The 12,177-nt window shown below is 40.2% G+C and overlaps 1 protein-coding gene across 1 annotated transcript in view; it reads right to left on the minus strand.

Moving 5' to 3' along the window:
- Nucleotides 1-12,177, minus strand: part of SLC30A8 (solute carrier family 30 member 8) — a 292,123-nt gene that overhangs the window by 130,136 nt on the left and 149,810 nt on the right. The window contains exon 3 of the mRNA XM_085604072.1: nt 11,866-12,012. Coding sequence (XP_085460198.1) covers nt 11,866-12,012 — 147 coding nt within the window. The remainder of the gene's footprint in view (nt 1-11,865; nt 12,013-12,177) is intronic.

A 12,177-nucleotide genomic window follows, 5' to 3' on the forward strand; every position in this document is an offset into this window, starting at 1 on the left:
AGGTTCTCTTGAACCGCACACAAACACAACACTTGACTATAGCGAGACTCACGGGTTACGAATTAACATTGTTTCAGCCACACATAGAAATCAGACGTTGTAATACGTTAAATCCTGCCACACTGTTACCAGTGGGCGGAACAGATCCATTGGCACATGATTGTGTCGAAGTCATTACTATCACGACGAAACCTAGACAAGACTTGACAGATATCCCTTTGTCAGATCCAGACTTGACATTGTATGTAGACGGGTCATGTATGAGAACAAGTACAGGAGAGTTAGTGGCCGCTTACGCAGTCACAACAGACACTGAAGTCATTGAAACAAATTGTATTAACACTTTGTCAGCTCAAGCAGCAGAGCTCATCGCTCTGACACAAGCCTGTATTCAAGCCAAAAATAAGAAAGTCAACATATACACAGATTCACGTTATGCATTCGGAGTCGTCCATGACTTCGGCGTACTGTGGCGAGAGAGAGGTTATTTAACTTCTCACGGTGCCCACATCCAACACGGACCCCTCATTCAAGCCCTATTAGACGCGATTCATCTACCTACTACAATATCGATTATGAAATGCAAAGCCCATACAAAAGTTACCGATATCATTTCTCAGGGTAATGACCTAGCTGACAGAACAGCTAAACAGACTGCTCAGAATCAGACTCATACAACTGACGCGACAAAGACAATAGTTCCGACACCAACACATTGCATGACAGTTAAGGATCCCGCCCTTGATGTAATTGACATACAGACACATGCTACACCAGAAGAAATAAAGAAATGGACTGAATTAGGAGGGATCCAAACGGATCAAGGATGGATGACGAAGGAAAAATCTATATGGTTTCTTCCCGACTCCATGGTTCAAGTCATCGTTAACACAATACATAGTCCAGCGCACCTAGGAGAAAAAGCTATGCTAGACAGCATTCAACACATTTGGTTCAACAAACACTTGCGAGCAGCAGCTAAACAAAAAGTTCGTACCTGTATGATATGTTGTCAGTTTAATCCAGGTAAAAGCATCCCCGTAGAGCAGGGTGGATTTCAATCTCCCGATCATGCTTTTGAAGTCCTCCAGATGGATTATATCCAGATGGAACGATGTCGAGGATTCAAATATGTTCTCGTAGTTGTCTGTGCTCTTTCCCGTTGGACAGAAGCATACCCGGTTTCAGATTACACTGCCCCGACTACTGCCAAACAGTTAGTTCGAGAATTCTTCCCACGGTACGGTTTACCACGTGTTGTCTACTCAGATAACGGCCAGCCGTTCTCATCCGAACTAATGAAACACGTTTCCCTTTTGTTAGGCTACCAATGGAAATTTCACTGTGTCCGACATCCCGAGGCAGCAGGTCTCGTGGAACGCCATAATCAAACTCTGAAAATTAGATTGTCCAAAATATGTAGGGAAAAAGGTGTCGATTGGATAGTAGCCTTACCAGTTGCGCTCTTTTACATGAGAATGGTAGCACATTCTCGAACAGGGCTATCCCCGTACGAGGTGATCTTCGGTAGACCACCAAATATGTGGGGGACGCCTATACCTCGCAAAATCACTGATGTTGACTGTAATATGCTGACAGATTACCTGGCTTCCTTGATGTCTGCACTACAATCTTGTCGTTCACAGGTAGCCGCAGCTTTTCCCGACAATACTGAGGTGAAGCCCCATGACGTGGTTCCTGGCGACCTGGTTTTGGTCAGGAATTTTGACCGAAAGACCCAACTGGAGCCTAGATGGACATCGCCAAAATTGGTTCTACTAACTACAAGAACAGCCGTGAAGATTGAGGGACGCAAAGGGTGGTTGCACTCGAGTCATATCAAAAAATTTTATGGACTACCATCTAGTGTGAACGCTCAGCCCTGCATTCCCTCACAGACAGACTCAAAGCTCCCCTTGGCTGAATTAACAAACACGGAACTTTATAAACTAAAATTAAGGTCTAGTAAGTCAGACAATTTGATTGTTTAAGTCCTCTCCAAGGTGGATCGGTTGAATTTGTCTCTGACATGTATCCTCTAGACCGGAATAGAGAAAGAAATCAACAGATGCAGCTTAAAAAGCATGCGTATTGTAAATCACTTCGTAGTCACTGCATAGTAACATTATTAATTTTGTTTTTTCTAAGTCTTCTGATCATCATTGTCAGCATACTATTGCACATGTATTACCCTATTCTTAAGCGTGTTTATAATGTAACTGCAGAACATTCTTTTAGCGAATTACCTCCGCATGAGTTGTCCTATAGATTTGCGCTGCGCAATAACACATTCATTAGTATGTTACATCATTCCCATCAGACCAGCAATGCCACAAATTGTTGGATATGTGGCCGACTCCCTCCCTATCAGAACTATAAGGGAGTTTTGCCCCTCTTTCCATATCCGTTCACACACAATGGCTCCTGTGGAGCATGGTTTAGTTTGATTAATTCCCTAGATTCAAATTCCGCAGTTTATCAAGACAACTGGGCATGGGGAAACCTGAACCTAGTTTTGCTTAAAGTCTGCTACCCTAACAAGGAGGGACTTCCCAAAAGAACAGGAACTGATTTAGAAAATGAAGTATATGAATTAGGTAATTTTACACTTAACCTCATGATCCTGAACGTTGAATCTGAAGCTCCACCAATCTTGCCCGCCATGTCAGTATTCCCAGTAAAAGGGGAATTATGTGTAAGAAAGAATGGTTCCATACACATGGGCCATAGTAAATACACCATTGTAATAAAATTCAGTGATCAAGGCAAGTCTACATTTAGAGCTTCCCGTCATTCCTACTTTATATGTGGCCAGACCGCATATATACGTCTACCTCTAGATTGGGATGGTACCTGTTACATAGCATTCCTTCTGCCACCTGTTTTCCTAGCTCCTCCTGATTATCATAGAAATACCCATTTAGTACACAATAGACAGCAGAGAGATCTCCCAATTGTCGATTACACTGAAACAGCATGGGAAAAATACACAGATTTCAATAAAGGTTTCTTTCCCTATATAGGTACAGTCACTAATAGTAAGCTGATACGTAGATTAACCAGAACCCTTGAAGCAGTAGTGAACGAAACTATTTCCGCCTTAGGCAATTTAACAGAAGAGCAGTCTGCTATGCGGATTGTTGTGCTTCAAAATCGTCTTGTCCTTGACGTCATCCTGGCCGATAGGGGCGGAGCTTGTAGGGTCATCGGATCAAGTTGCTGCATTTTCATACCAGAAAATTCGCCGTCAGTATATAAAGCCATAACTCGCCTTCATAAGATTGTAAGCCAGATACACCAGAGTCCAGGCACCTGGACTTGGTCCGGTTGGTTCTGGGGCGTGTTGTCAGCCTGGGGATGGAGAATCCTATCCTTCCTAGGTATTGGCTTTCTCATACTATTCAGTTGCTGCTTATGTCTACAATGTGGGCCAGCGATTTGTGGTCTGTGTGCCACATCGTGTATCCCACATCCAAGTTTTCGTTCAAGATCCCGGAAGAAGAAAGAAGAACAAATGATGCTATATGAACAGATCGATGGATTGATGAAGATCGATATCTCCTGAGGGTCCGTAGGGGACAAGGAGGGAATGAGGAAATATGAATTTTGTGATCAGTTATGTCCCCTATCGTAGACCCCAACGGCTCCATGTGCATGCTATAAGTACATGTATGTTCCCTCCAGTTCCAGTTTTGAAGACGCAAATGTATGTGCGTCCACCGTCAACATGTCCTCTTTCAGATCCGCCATGAATGGGTCAGATATTCCATTCCTAAGTATGAAAGGCCACCGACTTTATGTGGTTCACTTTCCACATTTTACAGATTCAGGCGAGTAGGCCCAGAATTCTGTCATCAAGCCTTTTCCTGCCTTCTGCCTCTGAAAGCTCCAGTCTGAGCCTGCATCTGTATCCTTGAACTTTGTCCTACTCCCTGCGCGGCTAACGGTGCCTGATCCAGCCTGTTGCCTGCCAAAAACTGTATTTCACCTTCAAGATTATCTACTCCGCTCCTCATCCGATGCATTCCTGTCTAGTAGTTTAGGTAAACATTCCTCCAGCTACCGTGCAAAGGGCCAGGCCTCGCTGTCCTCATGCAAGTAATTCATAGCCCCGTTACCATGGAATATTCCTACCCCCTCGCATCTCATGTAGACACTTAGACGCTTGTACACGCACTAACAGTCAGTATAGAATAGATTCTATCCTAGAAACCTTTCCTTTTGGATAACATAGTTCTTTAAACATAGGATATTAGATATGATTTGGGATTAGGTTGACATGACCCCCAGACTTCTGTCTCCACATATAGAGCTAAATGTCAAGTCCCCTTCACCCTCTAGTTGCACGTCAATCACACGTCATGCGGCTACGCGCGCATCTCTGCCAAATATTTCTGCTGACATTGCAGGATTCTCTTATGGATCCACCCACTTGTGACATCATGTATGATGACGTTTATTAAATTACACCCATATATCCGCCTCTATTAGTTACGTATGCACCTTTTATCTGTACTATCAGCTGTTACGCCTCTTGCATCTGTTTCACTGTAATGCATTTTCTATAAAACGGCTTATCTGTCAATAATGTATGCCCTTCCTTCCTGAACTTTCGTGGTGATGGAATAGAAAGCCTGCAATTCGAATTGTATTCCTTTGTATAGGAATAAAGCCTTTTAAAAACCTCTAATACCACGGATTCTGCCTCTTATATTTACTGAGTTATTCTTACTAGACTTTACCGCATAAAAAATAGTACCGGTAATGAAATATTTACCACAGGACTGACCTCCATAACACTCCTGCCTCCCCCTTCCTCCATCAACCAGTTTCCATTACCCTACAACTCTTCCCTTCCTTGTTTGACATTATTTGTAGGAACGTAGGCATTGCCTCTTCTTTACTATTGCAAATTTTTATAGACAATATGGCTCAAGTGACCTTTTCTTTCTGCCATTGAGGAAATAGTTGACTTTATTGATTTTTTTTTGTTATGCTTAATTACCTTTTGCAGCATGGATGGCATATGTTGATTACATTGTATCCTTCTTCGACGCTTCTGCTTATTTATGCAAATGGTCATGATCATCTCAACATAATTTGCCATTGCTATCTTTTATGCCTATGCCATGTCAACTACTTTAAAAAGCAATAAAAACATTTAAAGAAATTCTGACTGACCAAACACAAGCTAGCATCTCTGGTTCAATCACACAATAGAGATGATCCTGTAGTTAAAGAGTATGTGAAGCAAAAGCAGCAATGCTGTCACATCTTCCCTTCCCTTCAGATAGAGCTGCTCTCAAAACAATTACACTTGCATTAACAGTGATGATTAATTACTTAACTGGTATGTACAAAGAAAGTAAAGATTTCTTAGCAAGTTCTTTTTTGTATAATGGTAAATGCTTCTTCCTGCATTGGACCCCAAATAAACTTTGAACTCTTCTTCAGAAAAGCAAGATGTTCTGCATTGGTAGAGAAAATATGCATGAATTTAGCATATAACTAACATATACCAAGGAAAGCCTGAAGTTGCTCATGGTCAACTAGTGTAGGTACTGCTTCAATGGCCTTGAGCAATCCTAGTCGAGGAGCAATATCATCACCAGAACTTACATGTCCCAGATATTCTACTCTAGACACTCCAGACTCGCATGTATCTCTTCTCAATCTCAAACCATTGTTTTTATGGGCAGAGGACACATTTTTCAATGTCAACAGCTGTCCATCCTGATCTTTTCCAAAAATGAAAATGTCATCCTGGAAAATGAAGACCCCCTACAAGTCTTTCAAAACTCATTGAAAAACAGCTGCAGTAGCAGCAAGCCCCAAAGGCATTCTACAAAACTGTAACACTTCAAATGCTGTAAAAAAAGCAGTTAGATTCATTGACTCTATAATGAAACCTACTCGGTGGTATGTTAACTTCATGGCAAGTTTTGAAAAACACTTTGCACCAGCTAATGTGATGATCATTTCTTCAATGCGTGGTAAGGGATGCTCATCTACCCATATAGCTTTGTTTAGACTTCTAAGATCAATACACATTGTGACTTCATTGTTTTTCTTATGTGCCACTTCTATGGGTGATATCCATAAAGAAACTCAATGGTTTATATTACTTTGTCTTCACACAATTGAGAAAGTTCCTCCAGGTTATTTCTAATATTTTTTAGAGCACATCTTAATTTATGCTTTACAGGTACACGTCCATCTTTGAGTTTAATAGTGTGTTCGAAATTGATTACCAAATTTATTTTTAAATATTTCAGCATGTTTTGCTAACACAGTATCCAAATTGGACTGGCCTACACTCATGACTTCCTCCTGTACTCCTAAAATCTGCTTAGTGTATCCAGGTCTTAATACTATTGCTAAAAATCCTTGGTGATGCCAACCAAGAATGTCAGGACCCTGATGCAATACATAAACTTTCCCTTGAACTTCCCGCCCCATAAAATTTATGACTGTATAAAAAAAATCTTCCTTACATTTTTTCACCATTGTAACACCGTTGGAGTTTATATCTGGTTATTGTAAGTCATGTTTGAATTGTTTGCTTTTAAATGTATCTTTTTAAATAATGGATATTTTTTAACCTGAGTCAGTCAATAATCGAACCTTGACTCCCCTATATCATAATCTTCAATAGGGTCTTTGGACTTTGGAAAATCATCTTCCTGAACTTTGACACATAAAAGTAAAATATCCTCACACGTAGATATTTCATGTTCAGTATCATCATTCACTACATTCACATTGCTTTTTTTAGTTTGCATATGACATACTCTTGCAAACTGTTCAGAAGTACCACACTTAATACATCCCTTGCCTAAGACTAGACATTGCCTGAATGAAGCTACATGAACTTTAGAACCACAACGGTAACATTTACCACTACCACTGAAATTCTTTTTCCTATCCATCGACTTATTGAAACCAGTTTTGTTTCCTTTGACAAGCAGAATTGCTTCCTCTGAATCCTTATTGAGTTCTTTGGCTGATTGTTTAGAATCTTGTATACTGTTAGCAATGTCTAACACCTCTTCAAGTGATGAATTCTAACAAGTGAGTAGTCTCTTTTGTATTTTTTATATTCTAACATCTAGTTACAAGCTAATCTGCAAATGAACTAAATTCACACTTGGCAGCCAATGTTCATAATGAAGCAACATAAGTATCCACAGACTCCATCGATTGCTCTCTTGAAAAGAACTTATGTCTCCTAACAACTAAGTTGGAAGGTTTACAGAAGTGTTTTCCAGCTTCTTCAAAGCTATTTCATATTCATTGGTTTCATCTTCATCTTCTTCTGGTGGATGATTTGGTAAGCATTCAAGAATCTCATGCCCTTTCTTGCCAAGTAAATGCTCCAAAATATAACTTTTTCTCTCAGGCTTAAATTTGAAGCATAGCACTTTTCTTCCACGATTATACAAGAATATGACCCAGTTCTTAGACACATCAGGCAATTAGAAAAAATGGCCGCTAGTCACGCATTTACCAATGGGGATGAGCCAAGTAGAAACAATTGTCAAATGTATGCTGAGAGCAATTAACCCAACCCCAACCAAAGCGACAAAAATATCATATGTTAGATACTGTCTGCACCCTTCACAGTGATAAAGAGCAAGACACAATCATTTGCAGCAATGGGCGGTTGCCTGACAGACTGCAGCTCGCGTGGATGGGGGATGCTCAAGTGGCACCCACCTCCAGATAAAATACTTGAACATCAAACTTCTCACTCGCTGCCAGTGTTGTAACAAAGCCACAGTGGTAGAATAGGTCTAATTCAATTTTTTAAGATAAAAGGTAACATCCACCACAGGTTTCTAGTCAGATCCCCAAATTGCCTTCACACCAATGTGTCTCATACCAGTCACTTCTGGAATCTAAAACCATCCTGATTCCAAGATTCCATGACTTGTGTGAGACACTAACACGAGGAACATAAAAGGATGTATAACTGAGGCATGTAGTCTATCCTGTGCTGCTAGGAGAACTCAGATACTGGCTCCGAACTCTTTTCAACCCATACAACATTCGGCCTTGCCCTCATGCAGATAACTTCTGTCTTAATGATGAGCACCCTCAGCTCATGAAAAGGTTAATTAAATACTAGTTTGGTTATAGCCAATTCAAATCAGCAGCCACCAGGGCTGGATTGGGAACTGACACCGGCCCTCGCAAACTGCATGGCCGCCCCCTCCCCCCTCCCCCCCCGGCATGTTTGCTAGGTCCGGTGTTGGCTGATTTTGTTACAGGAGGCCAATATTGGTGGCCCCCGGTAACAAAAAGGGCCCCTAGGGCCCCAAAACCAGTACCCGCTATGGCCCATCCGGCCCTGGCAGCCACCTCCCCTTTTCATTGGCAAAAATGCTTTGCAACATCAAATGACTAACACTTTGCACTCTGATGAACTCTATTTCCTAAATGTAAATAGTCGCACAGGCTGCCTTGAGTCTCAGGCTTTATCACAGGCTGTGTAACATTCATGAAATGAAAAATATCCACTGCATGAAGCTCCTTATTTATCATCATCAGACAGATGCTAGAATAAAAATCAGGAGCGGCTTTACTAGCCTTGTTTAATATGCTCATATTTGGATATATGGTTCTTATGATAATGCCTTTAAAATGTCATTGAACAATGTTTTTTTTTTAATTTGGAAGCTATGTGAATTTTAAGTGTAGTCTAGCGAAAGGACTTACCTGACGCACTAGGTTTGAATTAATACATCGGGCATCAACTTAAATTGAACTCTAGGTCCAGCTCCTAGCATTGTTTAACACACTGTTATCTGACCTATCTGGTATTGACCACAATGAACAATGCTATTAATCTGTGCTATGTAAATGTCCTTGTACATAGACTGGTACCATGCATTCCAGTCACTTCCAGACTTTTCACCAGCACTATTTTGCCACTATTTCTATTTAAAATTTTAAACATTCATATCTCCAGTTCCTCTTATTCGATGTTTGTCATTTTGGTGTAATTTTCGTTATTAAATTTCACTGCATTTTTTTGAATCTGATAAATGATAAAGCACATTAAGGTGGACTGGAGTGAGGTAAGATAGAGAGTTAGGGGAAGTAGGCATGTATGAAATCAGTCAATGGATAACAGAGATACTGTGATTAGTGTGGACTCAATTCCATCCTACACTGCTCCACTAAGGGTCTCCATCTGAGATTGGGAGGGGTGTTTTTTTTCTAGAGTACCTGGACGCAGCGTGTGAAGGTTATTTTCTTCTTGTCCACTCCAGGTTGGCTTTCTAAAACTATAGCTTTAAGAGTGATGTGTTGTAGGTTACACAAAGGCCACCAGTGATGAAGAGCTCCTCTGTGGAATCACATCAATGAAGCACTTTATTTACTACCTTTCAGTGTAGGGGTGATATGATTAGATTTCCTTTATTAATGATGATTACCCATCAACAGTTAATCATTGTTTAGCTTTGGAATTAGCAAATTAATTTACTTTCAGGTTATGCTCAGGAGACATGTAATCCCTATATAAATCCTGTACATAAATTATTTTTTACTGTATAGTTGTGACAGCACTACTATGCTGTAGTGAGAAAATTACATAGGTAACCTATTGTACATTATAAGAATATTGCTAATGTAGGTTCAGATAGGTCAGATTCACGCCAGATTTTAGGATATCTACATAAAATATATTTACATTCTTCAATAGTCAGTGGTTATCCTACAAATCTGTTGTGGATCCTTTCTTTATTGATCTACTTCGGAGATCCTTCTTACAAAAGGGCTGTTTCTTAAGGCTCATTCCCATCAAACACCTGAATAACTTGCAATATGTATATAATTTACGTTATGGGGTACTTTGTTTCCTATAATTCTACCGTTTACGAACATGAATGCAAATTTCGGCTTTAATAATAATAAAAGTTACAATTTACTTCTTCATGAGAGTTCTTACTGGAAACAAATAAGGAATTTTATTTATAAAGTGACTTAGTTTATGCCTGGTTTGATGTTGTGGCCCACACTTTTGAGACAAAACATCATAGATAATGATTTCTACTACACCATCTACCTGCTGTATTGCAGGTATTTTACTTTTCGGTACTGTATAAAATCCTGTATAGTGTATTAGACTTGCTATTCCTCAGTTGCAAATTCATCCTTTTTAAGATGTAGCTAAAAGTACTGCAGGTTCATAATGAATACAAACACAACATTTTGAAAAGGGAATTTGAACAATTACAAGTTTATTTTGAATACCCTTTGGCTATTGTGCTGTGTTTCTATGTTGTGTTGTTATTTTTCTTTCTTTGAGTTGGTATGCTCCTGTACTGTTTTGTAGTTTAGGTATTTTGTGGCACTGTGGGAACATTTTTATGGTTGTTGTTGTTATGTTCCTTTTATGTTCTTGCATTGTGACTGTGTTATCCTAGCATTTTTGCTGTTTTGTAATTTTGCTGCGGTACAGTTTTTGTGGTATTTCGATTTGTGTTTTGTATTGTTTCATTCAGCGGTGGCTCCTCCGCTATGGAGGTGGAGCTTCGTCCCTGTCAGCAGCCTCAAAAAGGTCAAACATAAAACAATAATAAAACATGTTCATTATCGTTTTATTTTTGCTCTTGGGCCGAGGCTTGGGGGCGAAGCCATTGCGGGGAGGGTGAGTGGAGGGTACTGGTATCAGTAGGCATGACAGTTTGGCCGACCATCTCAGGCTGGCCAAACCGTCATGCTCACTAAAGCTTTCTCCAGACCGAGCAGCTTTGACGGGTTGCTGACAGCAGACACAGGCTCTCCCTGGGAGCACAAATCAAGGGCGCTCATGCCAATCCTGACGCTGCTCATAACATGAGAGCAGCGTTAGAATTGGCATCAGGATTGGCCGCAGGGGAGTCTGGGAGCCTGCGCTACCTGCAGTGAAGCCTGAAGATCGGAAGAGTGGCGATGCGGCAGGTAAGTTCCTATTTGTATTTATAATTATTTCTTTTTTTTGTCATGCTCCGTTGCCTCCTCCCCGCCTCTCTACCCTGACACCAGCCACCACTGTTTTTATTGTTATCGTGGTGTTGTTGTGGTTTGTGTTAGCTCCGCACTAACTGCAGTCAGTCTGTTTATATACGCACACACATTTTTACCTCATACTATCACCCTCATAAATATGTTTTCTTGGTAAAGTAAGAAAAGGCAATTGCACCAAGCACTACCTGATCTACCAACAAGAGCATCTAATAAAGCGGATCAACATGTTTTGTGATCACCTGCAGTACTCTGTGCTGACTTCAGAATGCACAAAACCTCTAAATTTGTTCTGGTTGACTTTTTCCTCCTGAGAATAAGATAAAAGCTGTTCTGGATCCACATTGTGCTGCTGGGAATGTATTTGCTACAAGGCATCATGTATGACTAGTGTTGAATTATTGGGCCTGAAATATGTTCGTATGATCGATTTTGAGTCCAGATGTATTTGCTGTCAAATTACTAATGAAATTATTCATTGAATGAAGGACAAGGAATATCACTATGAGATTGTAAAGTAAAAGTACTGCACATGTATAACAATCCACATAAAGAAAATTGTTCTGATCTTAAGTAACTATACATATATTTTCTAGGAACTGCATGTTTTTTTCCCCATAAAAAAATGCACTTTTTTGCTCGTACATTTATTGACTTATGACACTGCTGAAGTTGTAGAAGTTAGATAGGGTATCTTGTTGCGCAATCATTTATTAGAATGGTCGTGTCTGAGTTGTATTGTGAATGGAAAAGGACTCATGGAATGTTTCAGGGGCCTCTTAGGGTGGCACTCAACATGCTGCCTTCTTTGTCTTTTGTGTGCTAAAAGAATACACAAAGTGCAGTTTGTACCTGCTCTGTGCCAGCCAAAACTGAACCGCTGCGTGGCAGGCTTTGAAGATATCCACAGGGAGCCGAGGCTGATCAGAAAACTTGTCAAGTCGACGAGGAGGTGAGCTGCATCTGTTATGATAGCAAGACTTCCAGCAACATACCCACCTACAAAAACAAGTAACCAATTATTTCTGCGATACAAGCATTGCAGCAAATGGTAACTTTGTTAAGTAAATAGATCCATAAGAATTAGAAGTGAAAATAAAGTTGTTTGAATACGGGTGCAAAGTTACAATTTCTTAAAAGGTGTAAATGCAGATGATGAATTAT

This window comes from Triturus cristatus, chromosome 5_1, assembly GCF_964204655.1.
Source record: "Triturus cristatus chromosome 5_1, aTriCri1.1, whole genome shotgun sequence".
NCBI lineage: Eukaryota > Metazoa > Chordata > Amphibia > Caudata > Salamandridae > Triturus > Triturus cristatus.